We start from the raw sequence: 21250 nt of genomic DNA, 5'->3' as shown, positions 1-21250 counted from the left end.
AACTTAAACTTCCTGAAAACTTTTAGGGACTACATGCAATGAGGTAGTTTTAAAATATATCCCTAAATCCTCTGATTCTCCTCTCTTAAAGAAGTGGAGCCTAATTCCCCTCTCCAGTATCAGCTGGAGTGACTTGTTTCTAATTAGTACGATAAAAAAGAAGTATCAGTGCACAACTTCAGACCAGGTCATAAAATGCATTGATTTCCTCCTTGCTCTCCCTTGTATGGCTCACTCTGAGGGAAGTTGATTGCCATATTGTGGGGACATTCAAGCAGCCACTTGAAGAGGCAACATTCCAAGAAACTGAAGAGTCTCCTGCCAAAAGTCATGTTAAGTGAGCCACTCTAACAGCACATCCCCCAGTTCTAACTGAGCCTTTAGCTGACTTCAGCCCTTGCCAACATCTTGATTGCAACTACACAAGAGACTCTGAGCCAGAACCACTCAACTAAATTCCTCCCAAATTCCTGAACACTAAGTTTTGGGGCAATATGCTACACAGCAAAAGATAACTAATAAAAATATGAGGAATAAATTACCTTATAAAGTTCCTTCTCATCCTTTTCTGTCTTCAACTGACATTCAAGTTGTTCTCTTTCACACTGTGCCTTTTTGAGTCTGTCCTTTAAACTGAGTGAAAGTCAAATAACATTAACATAAACAAAAACAACTTTCTTAAAACATTTTTAAAACATGAAGATGTTTTTAAAATATTAGAAATACCTGTCTAATTCAGTTTCTTTTTCAATTGCTTTATGAGTCACTGACACAATATCTTCCTCAAGCTGGAGAGCTTTGGACGTAGCATCACTGTATCTCTTTTTAAATTCTTCATTTTCCATTTTTAAACTTTGTGAGACTTCAGTAAGAGCCTTAGAAACAATAAAATATTTTGAGAAACAAACATAATCAGAAATAAAACTTGTATATTTCTAAGAAATCTAGCCTTAAAATTTTAATCCCTCATTTGTCCCCTCCAAACTTTATAAGAATAAAAACTAAACCTGAAATGGCAACATAGAATAAACTTTTTAAATACTGAACAATTACTAACTTTTCTCCTGGACTTTTCACACTCTGTGAGCTGATTTCAGGAATTTCTCCACCAGAGGGCAGGCAACGAAAGTGAGGAAAAAACTTGAAAATTAGTCACTTTTGTTTTTTTTTTTTTTTTTTTTACATCTTGCTTTCCACTGTTACTCCAATGACAAAACAGGTTTCATGATACTAACCAAGGTTAACACCCATTTCTTCTAGCGTAAGTCACTAAGCACCACTGCTAATTATGAAAGTACAATGGGTACTGTGAAAGTGTTAATTGCTTAATCATGTCTGAATCTTTGCAACCCCATCGACTGTAGCTCACCAGGATCCTCTGTTCATGGAATTCTCCAGCAAAGAATACTGGAGTGGGAAGTCACTCCCTTCTCCAGAGGATCTTCCTGACCTAGGCACTGAACTCTGGTCTCCCACCTTGCAGGCAGATTCTTCACCATCTCAAACAGATAACTAAAAAATTTTATCACATCAATTAAGACAATTAACTAACTTACAAGAATTTGATCAAGCCTCTCCCTAGGCTTGTTTTCTAATGTACAAAATTTAGGAGATAATAAGGCCTTTATTGCATAGTTTATAAAATTATGAGAATCAAATATACAGTACATTGGAGGTTTCCACACAGTTATGAGAAAGAACTAATAAATTAAGACAAATTGTGCTTATTAAAAATTAATTTTAAAATTTCCTATTAATGAAAGTACTACCCATCAACCCAACAACAAAAACTAAAGAAAATCACCATTCTGCCAATTTAAATATATCAAATGTTATGAAGTATCTATATGCCAATGAAAATATGCCATCTGTAGTATCTACATGCTAATGAAAATTAATTGATTTTCATCAAGTAACAGCAAAATTTTTTACTTACAAGTAGAATACATTCTACTGGTTTCAATTTTGCTCAAAACAACTGCTTGCCTTACTGAATTTGCAACACATACCAAAGACTGTTATGAAAAACTAAATGCTATTCTGATTTCAATGCTGTAGTCCCAGAGAAAACAGGTAATATTTACTCCCTCACCTGTAACAGTTATCACTATCCAATGGTTCTTTAAAATTTGACATTTTCAGTATTTGTCTTGCTGATTTATAAGGAGAGGTTTCTAAACAGCTTTTTACATTTTATTTTTACCAAATGCTCTCTGTGAACAGGCTACAGATTAAGGATTTCATAATTTCTCCAAGTTATTTCTTCCTAGGAAGAAAATTAGGTTGTCCAGAGGCAAAAACTAGTTTCTGATTCTGTAATTAATGAAGTTCTGTAGTGGGTAAACAACATTCTTTAAAAAAATGTATAAGAGAATAACTAGAAAAGATTCAAAAGCAACTAAATGCAAAACACAAACTAAGTGCTTTATCTATGAGTCAGTTAACTCTACAGAAAGTGAGTCGCTCTTTGCAACCCCATGGACTATACAGTCTGTAGGAATTCTCTGAAATAGAATACTGGAGTGGGTAGCCTTTCCCTTCTCCAGGGGATCTTCCCAACCCAGGGATTGAGCCCAGGTCTCCCACATTGCAGGTGGATTATTTACCAGCTGAGCCACAAAGGAGGCCCTAGTTAACTCTATAGTGAACCACAAATTAATTCTAATTGTAATTTAAGAGTCTCAGAACATTTTCATGGTACCTTTAAAAACACTTAAGAGTTTCTTAGCTTCCAAGCACACCATAAAAGGCATAAAACACCAAAGTGGGGATTATTCTGCAGGCACGTAGCATTCACATATGAAAGAAGGATAAGCATTTTCAATGTGTCTAAGTCTTCCTTATCATGAAAATGACATCAAAGCCCTTAGTGTACATACAAATAACTAAGAACCATGCTTTCTTTATAAAAACTATATAGAAATGCATATACAAAATATTTTTAAAAGTGTAAAATCTGCAACACAGTCTTCAAAAACCACTTGAAATTTGAAATAAATATTCATTTGGTCAGCATTTGCTAATTATGTCAAAAGAGCACAATAAACCTAATATTTAAACAGAGAAAACTTAAAGAGAAGAGTAAGTCAGCTACACTGTGCACCAAGATAAAAACAGTAACTACAAAGGAGGCAAAAGGAGATTGATTTGAGCATATCAGATTTATGCAGCAGACTTCTTCTAAATTGAAGGATCACATCACCATGACCCACTGTTACCAATTCCCCTCAATTCTCAATTAATTCTCAATTAATTAACAGTTTCACGGTCTTTTTGTCTGGTAATCACTTATGTGATTCTGTGGCTAAACATCCACTAAAAACATCTTTAGTAACAACACATTTATTCCCATGTTAAAAAAGGACAAAATTAACTCTGACTACAAATAAATACATGTGAAGATACTGTGTCTTCACAGTATCACTGACAATTATCTAGAAAAAAGTATCATTTTTCTGGATTCAAACATATACAACAGTAAATTTTAGTAAATTAGTACCTGAATAATGGCAAGTCACTGGCAAAAGGATCATGTCACTTATGGAAATTGCTAGAAGAAATTTAAAATAAATCTGACTCATGTGATATAATCTGGCTTTTCTCAAACACTCTTTTTTGAAATCAACTAGAATACCAAATTCGACTGAAGAAACACTATGAGGGTTCCTTAAAAAACTAAAAATAGAACTATCATATGATACACCAATCACATTCCTGGGCATATATCCAGAGAAAACAAATTTATAAATCAAAGATACATTGCACCCCAATGTTCACTGCAGCATTATTTACAACAGTTAAAACATGGAAGCAACCATGTCCATCAACGGAGGATGGATAAGGAAGATGTGGCATACATACACATACATACAATGGAACAGTAGCCATAAAAAAAATGAAAGAATGCCATTTGCAGCAACATAGATGGACTTAGAGATTATCATACTAAGTAGACAGAGGAAATAAATTTATATGTGGAATAAAAAAATGACACAAATTAACATACAAAACAGAAACAGATTCAGACTTCAAAAACAAATTCAAGGTTACCAAAGGGTAAATGGTGGGAGGAGGGATAAATTAGGAATTTGGGATTGACATATACATACTACTATTTATAAAACAGATAATTAACAAGGACCTACTATATAGCAGAGGGAACTCTACTCAACATTCTGTTATAACCCCAATGGGAAAAGAATCTGAAAAGAATGGATATATGTGTATGTGTAACTGAATCACTTTGCTATACACCTGAAGTTAACACAGCACTGAAAATCAACTATACTTCAATATAAAAATAAAGACTAAATATAAACGAATAAAAAGTTTAAAAATTCCACCTGTACAAAATGTACAAAGCTGGATTTCAGAAAAGGCAGACGAATCAGAGATCAAATTGCCAACATCCATTGGATTACAGAAAAAGCAAGGGAATTCCAGAAAAATGTCTACTTCCAGTTCATTTATACTAAAGCCTTCGACTGTGGATCACAACAACAATAGAAAATTCTTAAAGAGATGGGAATACCAGACCACCTTACCTGCCTACTGAGAAACCTATATGCAGGTTAGGAAGCAACAGTAGAACAGGACATGGAAGAACTGACTCGTTCAAAATTGGGAAGAGTACGTCAAGGCTGTATATTGTCACCCTGCTTATTTAACTCAGATGCAGAGTACATCATGAGAAATGCTGGGCTCAAGGAAGCACAAGTTGGAATCAAGACTGCCAGGAGAAGTATCAACAACCTCAGTAAAACAGATGACACCACCCTTATAGCAGAGAGTGAAGAGGAACTAAAGAGCCTCTTGATGAAGGTGAAAGAGAATGAAAAAGCTGGCTTAAAACTCTACATTCAACAAACTAAGATCATCACTTCTGGTCCCATCATTTCACAGCAAACAGATGGAGAAAGGAAACAGTAACTATTTTCATGGGCTCCAAAATCACTGCAGATGATGACTGCAGCCATGAAATTAAAAGATGCTTGCTCCTTGGAAGAAAAGCTATGACAAATCTAGACAGCGTATTAAAAAGCAGAGTCATCATTTTGCCAACAAAGGTCTGCAGTGTCAAAGCTATGCTTCCCAGTAGTCATGTATGGATGTGAGAGCTGGACCATACACAATTCCTTATGTAGTGTTCCTTAGGCTGAGCACTAAAGAATTGATGCTTTCGAACTGTCGTGTTGAATAAGACTCCTGAGAGTCCCTTGGACTGCAAGATCAAATCAGTGAGTCCTCCTAAAGGAAAACAACCCTTAATATTCATTGGAAGGACTGATGCTGTAGCTCCAATACTTTGGCCACCTGATGTGAAGAGCTGACTCATCAGAAAAAACCCTGATGCTGGGAAAGACTGAAGGCAGGAAGAGAAGAGGGCAACACAGGATGAGGTGACTGGATAGCATCAATGGACAGGAGTTTGAGCAAACTCCGGGAGACAGTGAGGGACAGGGAGGCCTAGCGTGCTGCAGTGCATGATGTCACAGTCAGACACAACTGAACAATGACAACCTTTACAAGAAAATACGAAATCCAAACGATTCAATTTTTTTGAAGTAGAAAAAGTATGGGGAAGAAAGGCTACAAATATATCTACAAATGTCTAAATTATTTCCTGAACATGTATACATTTCACAAATAAATCTTAATAGTGGGCTTCATATACATTTTTAAAGAGACATGGAATAAAAAGAAAAAATTTAGGATAGCATAATTTTACTTATATTAAGTTGCTTTTTAAATTAAAATCAAATGATTTATGTATATACAGTCTAACAATTTATATTACATGTGTATATGCGACATGTGTTACATTGGATCAATGGAACGGAACAGACAACACAACAATAAACCCGTGCATATGTGTTCTATCAATTTACAACAAAGGAACCAAGAATATGCAACAGGAAGAGGGTACTCTCTTCAAATGGTGCTGGGAAAACTAGACAGCCATATGCAAAAGAATGAAACTATACCACTGTCTTAATCCACGCAAAAAAAATCAACTCAAAATGAATAAAAAGACTTAAATTTAAGACTTGAAACTGTCAGAGCATCATAATCTCCTTGACACTGGTCTTGGCAACAAATTCTTCGATTTGATACCAAAAGCAAAAATAAGCAAGCAGAACTACAAACTTAAAAGCTGTTGCACAGCAAAGAAAACTACCAATAAAATGAAAAAGCAACCTTCAAAACTGGAGGAAAATATCTGCAACTCAATTATATCCAAAATTATAAAGAAATTACACAACTCAATAGCAACCCCCTAAAAAACCCACACAATTTAAAAATTGGTGGAGGAACTGAAAAGACATTTTGTTCCAAAGAAAGCATATGAATGGCCAACAGGCACATGAAAAGGTGATCAAAAATCACTGTCGGGGAAATGCAAATCAAAACTACAAAGAGTATCAGCTCACACCTATCAGAATGGCTGTCATAAAAAAGACCAGAGATAACAAAACACCAGTGAAGATGTGGAGAAAAAGGTACTGTTGTGTACTTTTGTAATGTAAACTGGAGCAGGCACCACAGAAAACCAAATGGAACTAAAATTATCATACAGTTCAGCAATCCCACTTCTGGGTCTGTACCCAGAGAAAATGACAACAGGACAAGGAAGATAATTTATCGGCACTCATGTTCACTGCTACATATTCAAGATAAAGAAACAAGTGGGTTGAATGGATACAGAAAATATGGTACATAAATACAATGGAATACTATTTAGTCATGAGAGAGAAGAAAATCCTGCCACTTGCAACAACATGGATGGACCCTAAGAGCATTATGCTAAGTGAAATACACTAAACAAACACTACATGGAATCTACTTCATGCAGAATCTAAAAAAAAAAGTCAAACTCATAGAAAAAGAATAGAAAAAGTGGGTACCAGGGACTGAGGGGTGGGGGACAAGGAGGGAGAGGTTGATAAAAGAGTACAAAGTTTTAGCTATAAGATAAATAAAATCTGAGGATCTTATGTATATTATTGTGACTATAAGTTAACAACACTGTACTGTATAATTGAAAGTTGCTAACAGAGCAAAATTTAAATGTTCTCACACACACATGAAACAACAAACAGGGGAATTCCCCAGTGGTCCAATGGTTAGGGCTGTGCTTCCACTGCAGAGTGCACAGGGGTTTGATCCCTGGTCTGGGAACTAAGATCCTACAAGGCACACAGTGCAGTCAAAGGGAAACAAAAAAAGGGATAAATATGTAGTTGAAGGATGTGTTAATTAACTAGATGGGAGGAATTCTTTCACAATGTATACATATTCAAATCATGATGTATACTTTAAATATCTTACAATTTTGTCAACTATACATGAAAATGAAAATACTCAATAACACAAGTCCTATGAAACAAACTATTAAACATGCTCCAAGTAACACCTCTGTATTAATCTATACAAGAATATGAGGTAATTCAAAGTATTTATGTTAGAAACAAAACATTATGAATTTCTGAAACTATTACATAACATATCAGGGACAAAGTGAAAGTAAATGGCTTTAAAGAAATATATTATTGCTTAAATTATGCATTTAAAGTAAAAGCCTTTGTGTCTTTTCTTCTCAATAAAATATCAGGAAAAGAGAACCAGAAATTCAATGATATCCTAACTTCAAAATTGGTTTTGAGCAATTCTACATATTAGGAGACAATATATATAAAAAAGCCACTTGGGCAATCTATACATTAAATAAACAGTTTAAATGCTTTAACTACCTCTGTCCAAAATCAGGTATCTAATGCAAGGATAAAGAAAGCCAAAAATATAAAGATGGTTGAAGAGGTCCACACTAGACAGAGCCATTATATGAGAGATCTTTCATGTTCTCTCACTTCTATATTTATGGTAACTCCCAAATTCCTGGTAATGTCTCAAGGTGCCCTACACCTTGTTGTTTACTAAGTTATGCCTAACTCTTTGTGATTCCATAGACTGTAGCCTGCTAGGCTGAAGTGGGTTGCCATTTCCTTCTCCAGGGAATCTTCCTGACCCAGGGATCAAACCCACATCTCCTGCATTTCAGGCAGATGCTTTACCCTACCTAATTTGTGAAATTTAAGAATCAAAACAGTATGAATATAAACAAGAGTTCATAACAAGCTCCTCATATTGTTTAAGCACCACCCTGAAGAATTTGGTTTTAAAATATCTTGAAGGACGTCTTAAATTACCAATATTCAAGTTAAGAATGTAATTTATTTTATGAAAACACTCAATTCATAGGGGCACCAAAAAATTATGAACTAATTAGAAAACTTAACAGGGTCACAGCCCATTTTAGTCCTATTTGAAAAACAGGATTCAGGAGCATTGGTTCTCTGAGCCTCAGTTTTCAATCTTCTAATTTCAAATATGTATCTAGCACTTCAAAACAAAAACCAGAACACAATGAATAAAGATACAAACTGCTAATTTTTACATAAGTCTAATAAATGTAAAGTGAAAGTCGCTCAGTCATGTCAAACACTCTGCAACCACGGACTGTAGTCCATGGAATTTTCCAGGTCAGAATAGTGAAGTGGGTAGCCTTTCCCTTCAGGGGATCTTCCTAACCCAGGAATCGAACCCAGGTCTCCCGCATTGCAGGCGGATTCTTTACCAGCTGAGCCACAGGGAAGCCCGAAAATACTGGAGTGGATAGCCTATCCCTTCGCCAGCAGATCTTCCAGACCCAGGAATCGAACCAGGGGCTCCTGCATTGCAGGCGGATTCTTTACCAACTGAGCTATCAGGGAAGCCAATGAGATATCATTTGACATTAAAACGAATGAAATACTGATCCCTACTATAAAATGGGTGAACTCTGAAAACAGTGTATGTACAAGAAGCTAGTTCCAAAAGTATATAAGTTAATGGTTTTTAATATATTTACAAACTTGTGCAACCATTACCATAACCTAGTTTTAGAACATTCATCAGCCCCAAAAGAAACCTTGTACCTATTTATGGTCACTGTTTTCCACCAGTCCCAGGCAACCACTTATCTAAATTTCTATCTATGGATGTGCATATTTTGTATATTGCATAAATTATCTATCTTAACATTCCTTCAGATAGTCAGCAGTTTATATACTCATACTTCAAAGAGAAGCTCTTTAAAACTATTATACAAAGACTGGTTTTTAGAATTCATACCACGGATTTTAAACCATATTTCACACCAGATTTTAAACAGGTACCAAGAAACATTACGGATTTTATAAGTCACTCAACTAACCCAGGTTTAAAAGTTTCTGAGCTATTCTAACTGCCCAGCAGGCCTGCCTGATTAAGATGGAAACTCTAATTTTGCAAGTAAAAAGCAAATTCATAAAGAACTAGAAGCCCCATGACTAGCAGCAAAGAGGAAGTAGCTCTCCTAGCAAGCATATTACTTTATCCCCAGAAATAAGCAACTGCCAAAATATAACTCAGAATTGTTTGTATGTAACATTATACAAACATTGCTTTTACAATCTGGGGAAAATGCTGTTGATTCTTACTCCTCTTGGATGACATTATTCATATTTTATTTCTTCCTTATGAAAATTAATACAATATTAGCTGAAGTTAGTGAGAATCTATTATGCAACAAATATCATTCTAAGCCTTTTTGTCACCATTTTCTATAGAATAAATTAAAAAAAAAAAATCACTTCCACATACCTTATCTTCCCAAATTGTATATTCCAATGGAAGAACAGCAGCAAGGAAGAAGTCCCCTTCATGATTAGTGTCTGTCATCAAGATTTATGAGTTGCCATAAACTTACAAAGATTTCTTCTGGGTACCTTAGCCACAATGTCCTACAAATGTTGCTTCATTAATCCCCTGACCTCAGTCTACCACTTTCTCAACCCAAGTCTGTCAGCATAATCTTTCTTTAGTCTTATCTATAGTGCTTAACTCCGTCACTGGACAGCAGAGAGAACCTAAGACTGTTTAAATTTCAGGTAATACTCAACTGAACCAGAGAAATGGTCCAATGTACATGAGTAATTTCATACAATTGAAGGCCTCTCTTTCTGCCATTTCTACTCTCTGAATCATCCATTCTTCCCTTTGGATTTCAAGGTGAACAGAGTCTAACATCAAAGGCCATACTTTAGGGTATTCTTAATCTCATAGGCTAAGTGCAGGTTGTAGTGGCCATTTTGGAAAACTGCCAAATTCAGCTAACAGCAAGAGAAACATGTGCAGAATAAAAAAGGTTTAGAACTATACAAAGGACAGCAAGAGAGTTACAACAATTGGATTAAAAATTTACCTGGATGTCCTAATAGTCAAGCTAGGAACATATAATGAGATTTTATTATAACATTTATAATACTTGGGTATACCTGCTTAAAAAGTTCAAATTTAAAAAGTGGTTCCTTAGAATTCCCTGGAGGTACAGTGGTTAAAAGACTCCAAGCTTCCACTGAGAGAAGTACTGATTCAATCACTGGTCAGGGAACTAAGATTCCACATGTTACACCACCCTCCGCCCCATCCCCCAAAAAATGGTTCTTTAACCAAATAGAGTATCTACCCCTACTGTAGGATACTCCTACTGCAGGACTGCAAGTATTCCCCAGGAATAAAATTAACTGTGTATTTTAAACTAAAAAGGCTAATAGTAGTAAGGACAAAAGACTTTACAGATGTTTATAAGGAGAAGGACATGGCAACCCACTCCAATATTCTTGCCTGGAGAATCCCATGGGCAGAGGAACCTGGTGAGTTACAGTCCATGGGGGTCACAAAGAGTCAGACACAACTAAGCTACTAACCCACAAGGAAATAAACAACTGTACACACTGTGTGATATTATGTTTACCCTCTAACTCAAGCAATCCTCAAAGAGAATAAGATTAAAGTCATCTTTTGTGTTTGAACCCTATCTGTATATCACCTCTGCTCAAGTGTACAATATACAATCACTCCACTAGAGTATAAAATGGCTCAATTAACAATTATTAAGCAACTGTTCCAGGTCCTGCTGCACAAAAGAATTGGGGGAGGGGGACAGAGTGAGAGGTTGAGACTGACATATACATTACTACATCCATGTAATGGCCTACACGGGAAAACAATCTAAAAAAGAAAAAGTTGATATATGTGTACCCAACTGACTTTGCTGTACACCTAAAACTAACACAACATTAAACAGTTAAAAAAAAAAAAAAAGAGTGGAACAGACTCCATCCTTAGGGAACAACAGGTCAATCCTGTCAATGAGCATAAGCATTTCCAACTAGTAACAATGTAAGTGAGATTGTGATATATATACATATAACCACAATCTGTGCAAGTCTGTCAATAAATTTTCTTATGAAAATATTAAATAAACAAGTCAATTACTAGGTGACTGCTTTTTCCATTGTTTTTGACTATTGTCTTAAATCCATTTGTATCTCTAAATTACACTGTTCTACACTTATACTTGTTTTCTTAGCTTAAGACTGTGCCAATTTTTTTTTAATTAGGCAGCTTTTAGGATAATTTATTGCATTTCTCACATCAATGATTTCAGAATTATAATATTACATCTTATTTCACTGAATTCTGATTTTTAAAAAGTAATTTTAACTACTTTATTCTACTCTTCCCTTTATTCAGTGTTTATCCTAATTGTTTTTCTAAGCCATCTCCCCAAGATAAATCACATATCTACAATTAGATGTAAAGTATCTAGTAACAGCTGTCAGGGACTATGTCATAAGCCTGATACCAAAAGTCTCAAAAGTATTTTACCCATTCACAACATAAAAGAGGCTGGGACAGAAGGCTGACAGGATGTGACCAATCCTTGTACAAATATCCATCCAAATACATTTTTCGACATGGGATCTTCACTCATTTTAAAGGTCAGTTCCTGAAAAAAGTGGATTTCAGACAATGTAACTCCAATCAGTCACATAGGACACAACTAACCTTTTGCTCTGCTTGCAACTGATCACATCTTTCTTTCTCATGGTTAAGTTCTCTTTCCATTCTTCCAACTTGTTCTCGAAGTTGTGTTGTTTCCTTTTCCAGAACAGCAATTAATTTTAACAGTTCTTCTTTTTCTTTCATGGTTTTCTCAATTTTCAACTATAAAACAGAAAATTCAAATTGTTTATAATCCTATATTACAAATTCAGTTTTCCATTTCAAAAAAATAGTGAAAAAATTTGTAGAAGGAACTGTACATACTATCTTCTTCATATGAATCAAACTCCTGTCTTCAGTAAAAAAAATTCATGAATCTGTCAATGTATGGCAAAAACCACTACAATACTGTAATTAGCCTCCAATTAAAATTTTTTTTAAAATTCATGTATCATAAATGTAAACCATTTTTGAATGGGCAAAGAAGAAAACATTACAAGAAGGGAGGTGTAGAAGTAATGAATTTTATTATGAAGTTGCCTGCTAATCACTTTTCAAATCAGTACTAAGGGTAAGGATAACCCTATATGCAAAACAGAAAAAGAGACACAGATGTACAGAACAGACTTTTGGACTCTGTGGGAGAAGGCAAGGGTGGGATGTTTTGGGAGAACAGCATCCAAACATGTATATTATCTGGGGTGAAACATCACCAGCCCAGGTTGGATGCATGAGACAAGTGCTCGGACTTGGTGCAACTGGGAAGACCCAGAGGGATCGGATAGAGATGGAGGTGGGAGGGGGGATCGGGATGGGGAATACATGTAAATTCATGGCTAATTCATGTCAATGTATGACAAAAACCACTAAAATACTGTAAAGTAATTAGCCTCCAACTAATAAAAATAAATGAAAAAATAAAATAAATAAATAAAAATAAGGCATATTTAGTTTCATGAGTGCCAATTCTGGGCTTTTCTTATTTTGGCTAAAAATCAGGGATAAAAATATGTACCTCTTCTTGAATGGAAATCTATGAAAAGTGGCAATTCTGGGCTTTTCTTATCTTGGGTAATAATCAATGAGAAAAATATATACCTCTTCTTGAATGGAAATCCTTGAATTTATTAAGAACTTCCTTGTGTGTTACATAAGGCCTTCACCTATGTGATGACTATGAAGTTTGGGTTCTTTAAGGTCTTATGGGTGGGAGATGGGAACAAACGTATACCTATCACTGATTCATGCTGATATATGTAGAAGCCAACACAATACTGTTGTGTTGTTAATCCTCCAATTAATAATAAATTTAAATAAGATACTAAGAAATAAGTTTCTGTGTGTACAAAACAGCCTCTATTTAGGTAAATTAAAACAAATTTTATAAGTAAATGCAAATTTTAGGAAAAAAATGCAGATTTTTACAATATAACTGACTCTTACATGAACCCTAATAGTTAACTTAGTTCAGGAACTCCAGTATTCTAAAAATTACCAAATTAAGGGGCCTAAAATAGAAAATAAACAATATGGTCAATATTTCCCTTGCAGCAAGTAGTCTGATTCTTAACAGGGGAAGAAGAATGGAGACTCACAACAGAGGCATTATACATTTAGCTAAATAAAAATGTTTTCCCCCAGTACACCCCAAGTCAATTTTCCAGGGTCATGGTAACAAAATTATTTAAACACTAAAATGGCTCTTACGAAAGTTAAAGAGCTGGAAAATTTTTAAATGCCCCATCTATCTCTTCCATCAAACTAAACAAAAATGACTAGAGTAAATGCCCTCAAAAGAGAAAAGTTTAGGTATTCACTGAATGTCTTTTTACTCTATTTTTTTTTTTTAATTATTTTTGGCTCTAAACTTTCTGGCAGCTTAAAGATTCACCTTGACCCAGTATGACAGAAACATCATAAAAGAACTACTATTTTCCAGTGATTCACTTAATTGACATATACTTTCTAAAGAGTTCACTTAAGCAGAAAAAGCAGAAATTTTTAAATAAAATTAGATAAAATTTTATAGAAGTCCAATTCCTGCCCCCAACTTTGTATTCTGGTATCTTTCAAGCATACAGAATGGTTAATATTTTACAATGAACCTCCATTCACCCATCGCCTAAATTCAATAATAATTATTTCACCATGTTTATTTTATAAATACATAGATATGTAAGTTTATGTATTTTTTATTTTTTTTTTTGCTAAAGCATTTGAAACATAAATTCAGACAAGTCACTCCTAAGTGCACAGGGCAAGCTATCACCTAATTAGTACAGTCTTGTATTTAGCCACTACAATTATTATAGCTAAGAAACTTAACAATAATTTTCTCACACACAATGGGTAGTCCATACTTAAAATAACCCACACTACTCCCAAAATATCTATTTTTTAAATACCTAAGATCCCAACAAGGTTCACAAACTGAAGAACTGTTACTGAATCATTTGTAATGCCAACAGTGCCCTAAATAATGTCTCACACTTGTATTAATTTGGTGCACTTTTAGTAAACTCATTAAAGATTTTCATGAATGTGGAAATTTAAAAGACTTGCCAAAAAATTGTTCAGACTATAAATACTTTATCTCAAAAAACACTTACCTAAGAGACAGAAATTTAAATTTTCTGTATAAAGTACAAAGTACATTTTAAGAGTAGGAAAAAGAAAACTAAACTGTGCAATGTCCCAATTTACTTGGGAGCACAAAAGACAGGTAGAGACCAAAATGCCTGTTGCTTTTCTGTTGGAGGTCTTCTGAAATCAGGGTGGTCTAACAAGTATTCAAAAAACTCCAATATAAACACTGCATTCTTTGTAAGAGCTTGGCCTATTTCAGCATCTTTGACTAGCATTCAAATACCAGGCTAAAAACCTTGATCATCAGGCAGTCATCACCACAAAATGTTTTAGTCACCCTATAAAAGTTACATTTCTTTATTTAAGATAAGAGAGGAATTTCTGGAAGGAGGAAGGGAATATATGAAAAAATTCACAATAAAAGTTACAGGCTCCTTCTAACTTTCTTAGCTCAACTGTATAGTATCTATAATCTCGTCTTTTTTCTGCAGTTTGTTTTTGAAGGTAAATAAAATCAAAGACATGAAAGAGATTTACGTATAAAAATCCATGTGAGTATAAAGAATAAGTAATGACTTGCTGTAGACTAAATAGGAATGTAAATTAATCAAAAATGTATACTGAACCAAGTATTTTTTCACACAAACTCAAGAGTAACATTCCAATTTGCTAGGTTTAGGGTAAAAACATTGAGAAATATCTTGAAATATGAATGATGTTCTAGTTTTTCCTTTTCAATAAGTACTAAAAATTAAGACATAGCATTTTTTACATCTCTACACAGTAAATTTCCTTTGGTGCAATGACTCCAAAATATTAAATAAAAAACAGTTAAGAAGATTTTTCACTTTTTTAAAAATTATGTTTAATCCAGCTTATTTATTTGATCAGGAAAAGAAATCATTCTAAAAGTGCTCAACCTAAATTAAGAGACGGGGACGCTTCACTGTCACACTTGGGATAGAGCATGCTTGGAGTATAGTGAAATAAGGTTCACATCCAATTACAGGTAGACTTAACTGCTTTACTGCTTTACGAGGGGTCCCCTGGTGGTTCAGACAGGAAAAAATCTGCCTGCAATACAGAAGACCTGGGTTCGATCCCTTGGTCAGGAAGATCCCCTGGAGAAGGGAATGGCTACCCACTCCAGTATTCTCGCCAGGAGGATTCCATGGAGAGAGGAGCCTGGTGGGCTACAGTCCATGGGATTACAAAGAGTCAAATACGACTAAGCGACTCACACACACAGTATTGCTTTATACTGCTTTCCCATCAGCTTACCCCCACATCTGTACTATTCTACAATCAACAGATTAGGTCATCCCTAAAGAAGAAAGGTTAGGGTAAGGGAACATTAGGAGTTTTAGGTCTAAATTCTCTCAGTAATTACTTATTGCCAATCTATACACTATTCACAAACTATTAATAAGCCTAGGGACATTCCCTGACACAGTGAAATCAGTAACATAATTGTGACAAATATTTAAGTATTTCAAAAACAATACTTTAAGTTCATTAGTTAAAAAGCATTTGATTCCCAGGTTATACTCTTGGACAACCTGAAAATTCTTAAAATGCCAACCAACAAGAACTCTATTTCTAATTGAGCAATGACTGATTTGTCTTTAAAACATTCACTATTTTAAAGCCACAGTTCATAACAAAAAATAAAGTTCATAATGTAAATTTATCAATCACCCAGTCACTGTTGGTACCTACCTCAAGAAGGCCAGCTTTTGTGGTCACCACCAACATATCAGAATTTCCTTCATCTTCCATAGTGAGCAGCTCTTCAACTGGAGAAGCAGCTCGAAACTGAAAAGGTGTACTTGCTCCACGAATTTCGCCCTTATGGGTAACATAACAGAACTGATAAAACTCCCCATCATCATTTGGAAGGTAATATCCTAAAAGGAGTATAAACAAGAAAATTCTTATTGTTATAAAATTATTTGTATTTAACAAATCTTGCCATCTCCTCTTATTCCTGACCTTGTTTCTAGACACTCAAGATGTCTTTCTTTCCTCCTTCATAAATCGTCTATCAAAATTAGACTCTTGTTTTTTCCCTAAATATGCCCATATTTTTATCTTAGGTTTAAGATTATACTTTCAGAATATTCTTTCCCTGTATTTTCACTCGGATAAAACCAATTCACCTGGGAGAGTCAAGTATGTAGTTTTCAATGAGAAAGAGGCTGGAGGAGGAGCAATGCAAGAGTAAGCATAAAAACCTAGGAGGACTAGGGGTAGGAATATTATCAATTAAAGAAATGTTCCCTCAAATGACATTAATTAAATGCAAAGGAGATATATTAACAGAAGGAATATACCACACAAGTGAATTGTGTAAGCAAAAAAAGAGGATTCGGTCTACTTGTGCAGAACAAAAATAAGCTTTGGAACCACAAGTATTTATTCTGGAATCCCAGCTCTACCACTAATTATTATATATTTAACCACCCTGAGCCTGTTTCTTATCTGTAAAAGAGATCTGAAGCCAGCTATCTCAAAGCTTCAAAGTATCATGGATTATGTATACCATCTAGCCCACTATCTGACAAATGTTTTCAATATTTGTTCCTTTCTTCTTTAGCTCAACTGCTACCCTCTTAAATTTTGCTGGATTACAGCTCAAAATTAATCTTTACCTCCTCTCCAAAGCTCCCATGGTATTTTTTACATGTAAAAAGGGGGAAAAAAAAAAAAAAATCAAGATTCCCCAAGTGGTCCAATGGCTAGAACTCTGAGCTCTCAATGTAGGGGACCTGGCTTAGATCCCTGGTCAGGGAACTAGATCCCATACGCCACAACTAAATATATAGTATTTTGCAACTAAGATCTGGTGCAGCCAGATAAATAAAAATTGAATTAAATTAAAAAAAAAAATCCTCCACAGTATGCTTTGCATTACAATTACATATATGCTTTATTCTATAGACAACATCCATCCCTGGAGGAAGAAATGGCAACCCACAGAGGAGCCTGGTGGGCTACCATCCATGAGGTTGCAAAGAGTTGGGACACAACTGAGCACATACACATAAATCTCAGAAATGTTGAGGGCAGATTATTAATAAATATCAAAATTCTGAAAACTCCCAGAATGACTTGAAAAAAGAAAGCATTCAATGATAGTGAAATGAAATACATTGATGAATCTATTCACCTTATCTTTAATATTGATTTCAACCCAGAAATCTGTATTCACTATGCCTATTACTACTTCATATCTTGAAAATTTTAGACTTTATTACCATGATATTGATTTCACTTGACTTCCTTCTTTAAAAAATAGCTGATCTTTGTCCATGGGGGCATGGAGGTAGAGAAAATATAGTATTAGTCTGAAATATCTGGTGGTTCTTGAAAATAAGAAAGAAGTTCTCAAAAAAACTCGGGGAAGAGAGTGTCAAAAACCATGGGAGCCCATGTGATAGAGCTTCCAATAGCCAAAGAAAGCTAAAACAATTTGAGCAACAAAAAAATGGTTACATTAGACTTTATCCCACAGAAGAAAATAAACTTCCATGAATCCATGGAGCAGAGGACAACTCTTCCTAACATAACAATTCCAACTAATAATATAGAAGAAATGAGAATAAAAATGCATCATCAGACAAACACAACAGTAATTGTTGTAGGTAAGATCCACTGATGGATACTAAAATTAATGGGTCAAAGTTTGAGGTGAAACATTTGCTTAACTCAAAGTTGCTCCCCGTAATATTCATTAAATTACAAAGAGAAAAATACTAACTTCAACGTAGAGAAACCCAGCAGGTATCACCTTAATCAATTGATCAAAACTAACATTACTAGAAATTAGACATTCAGACATCAAGTAATCTCTAGTACAATGCACTGAAAAGAATACATCACTTTCATGGTAATCTTCCTGAAAATGTATAGCCTCAATCTAATCACGAGAAATGATCAGAAAAACTCAAAATGAGGAACAGTCTACCAAAACAAAACTGAAAATTACTCTTCAAAAATGAAAGGTCATTAAAAACAAGGACAGAATGAGGAACTATCACAAACCAGAGAAGAGGAAGATGATATGACAACTAAATACAATGTGGGATTATGGACTAGATCCAGGAACAGAAAAAAGGAAAACTACTGGAAACACTAGTGAAATCTGAATAAAGTCTGTCCTACTGAAGTCAATAGTGTTGTACCAATGTTAAATTTATGTTTTTTCCAAAATAAACGGTTATACAACGTGTCAATACTAAGGGAAGCTGGCTGAAGGGTAGATGAAAATTCTATATACTATTTTTGCAACTGCACATCTAAACTTATTTCAAAATACAAAGTTATTTTTAAAAATAACAGAGAATTCCCTATGGAACCAGTGGTTAGGACTGTGCACTTCCAGTGTAGGGGGCACAGGTTCCACCTCTGGTTGGTGAACTAACATCCTGCAAGCCACAATAAATTTATCTAGCAATAAATTTTTAAAGTTTTTAAAAACTCCATCCTCTTTAATACCTTCTACTAAATTTATTAATCTGTGGCTGAGTAACTTTGCAAATGGCCACTACGTTTACTTTAAAAGTTTAAACAGAAAACAAAAATACAGTTTGACTAAGGAGCTCTGGTTCAGACATGACTGAAGCGACTTAGCATGCATGCATGCACTGGAGAAGGAAATGGTAACCCACTCCAGTATTCTTGCCTGGAGAATCCCAGGGACAGAGGAGCCTGGTGGGCTGCCATCTGTGGGGTTGTACAGAGTTGGACATGACTGGAGCGACTTAGCAGCAGCAGCAGCAGCAGCAAGAAGTTCTGGTATCATGGCATTAGAAATTCTACAAACTAGATATTCAAGGTCTGCTTTTTTTAATATCACAAAAATAACTCACTAGAAAACATGGCTCAGGATTTCTCTGGTGGTGCAGTGGACATAGGTTCAGTCCCTAGTCTGGGAAGATTCCACATACCACAGAGCAACTAAGCCCATGTGCCACAATTACTGAACCCGTGCTCTAGAGTCCTCAAGCCACAACTACTGAACTACGTGCTACAACTACTGAAGCCCACTCTCCAATTCAGTGCTCCCACAACAAGGGAAGCCATCGCAATGGGAAGCCTGCAAACTGCAACGAAGAATAGCCCCTCCCTGCTCACCTAACTAGAGAGAGCCCACGCAAAACAATGAAGACCGCTACAGAAAAGATTTTTAAATGGTTCAATACCATTTAAGATACAAAATAGTTATTCAGAGTTGAAATTCAAAGCTGCCAAGAAACAGATCTCATCAGATCAATAACACTGAAAACAGGAAAAAGTAAAAACCAAATTCCAAGTAAAATTTTATAGCAATCAAATTACAGTAAATAAATAAGGGTTCATTTAGAAAAACAATTATACCTATGCATATTTTATTAGTTGTTCTGAGTTTTGCATTTCAGGATTCTCATCACTACTCCACAAAATGAACAAAATTATTTGGATTTGTTTAAAATTCCTTCTACCTCTAATATTATATAACCAAGTTTTTCATGATTTTATCTTAAGTTCACTATATAACAAACAAGTCCTAGGCAAGCAGAAGCTTCTCTTTCTGAATTTCAAAGTAAAAATTATGATGAATTTTCAAAAACATGTAAATTAGCTCCCAAGAAAATGCTTTTACAGTATAAGTAAAAATAAACTGGATCCATTTCTTTTTTTTAAAGTGCTTTTAAACTTTTTGCTGTCATAAATAAGCAAATTCATTAGTCACTATAACAAATTCTGTTAAGTTTCTTATTCTAAGAAAACTAATCACATGAAAAATTACCGGAAATAAAGCTGAAACTTTGCATTACAAATATCTCATAACAAAATTAGTTCCAATATGCACATTTGAATGTGATCATCTAAAAAAAGATAAATTCCTTAATCTAGAAAACATCTATGAGGACCTAAATCTTTGTCTTTATTACAAGTACAAATTTTATCATCTGAATATGTGTTCCCTGTCACAATACATAAGGAAAGTTTTTCTATTAATATATATGTAATCTATATGTGATCACATTGCCAACTGATAAACATTGTTAGATTTTTTTAAAAACATAAACCACCAAAAGCCAAAACACTACCACCACCTAATGCTGGCAAAGACGTAATCCACAACAACTCTCTCTCCTTGCTGGTGGGAATGCAAATATTGCCACTTTGGAAAAAGTTTGATGGTTTCTTACCAATGCATGCTAAGTCGCTTCAAATGTGTCCAACTCTTTGCGACCCTATGGACTATAGCCAACCAGGTTCCTCTGCCCATGGGATTCTCCAGGCAAGAATACTGGAGTGGATTGCCATGTCCTCCTCTAGGGGAAATTCAGAAAGAGAAGCTTCTCTTCCCATGTAGCACTAGTGGTAAAGAACCTGCCGCCAATGCAGGATCTAACACACATCTCTACATCCCCTGCATTGGCAGGCGGGTTCTTTACCACTAGTGCTACATGGAAAGAATATATTTCAAAATATATTCTTACCATACCAGCAATCATATTCTGATATTTATCCAAATAAGCTGAAAACTTACACATCCACACAAAAACCTGTGCATGGATGTTTATACCAGCTTTATTCACAACTGCCAAAACTTGGAAGCAACCAAGATATTAATAGACGAATGAATGAATAAGGTATTACATCCATATAGGTGACTTTACGTGTATTAAAATATTATACTGACACAGTCCATTAGCTTCCCCAGGCCAAAAACAGTCCACAATATAAATAAGACTAAGAAAGAACTTTAATACAATCTGAAGTCAGTTCAATTTTAATGCAAAAA

At 34.9% G+C, this 21250-nt stretch overlaps 1 protein-coding gene across 5 annotated transcripts in view; it reads right to left on the bottom strand.

Moving 5' to 3' along the window:
- The window catches only part of TAX1BP1 (Tax1 binding protein 1), an 85166-nt gene that overhangs the window by 48005 nt on the left and 15911 nt on the right, over window positions 1-21250 (bottom strand). For all 5 annotated transcript variants that reach the window (XM_020869761.2, XM_070467825.1, XM_070467823.1 and 2 more), the window contains 4 exons: window positions 16174-16361; window positions 11932-12090; window positions 727-875; window positions 543-633 (listed from right to left, as the gene is read on the bottom strand). In XM_020869761.2, coding sequence (XP_020725420.2) covers window positions 543-633; window positions 727-875; window positions 11932-12090; window positions 16174-16361 — 587 coding nt within the window. The remainder of the gene's footprint in view (window positions 1-542; window positions 634-726; window positions 876-11931; window positions 12091-16173; window positions 16362-21250) is intronic.

Source organism: Odocoileus virginianus, chromosome 1 (genome assembly GCF_023699985.2).
Source record: "Odocoileus virginianus isolate 20LAN1187 ecotype Illinois chromosome 1, Ovbor_1.2, whole genome shotgun sequence".
In the NCBI taxonomy this organism is placed as follows: domain Eukaryota; kingdom Metazoa; phylum Chordata; class Mammalia; order Artiodactyla; family Cervidae; genus Odocoileus; species Odocoileus virginianus.
This window is presented reverse-complemented; position numbering and strand designations above follow the sequence as displayed.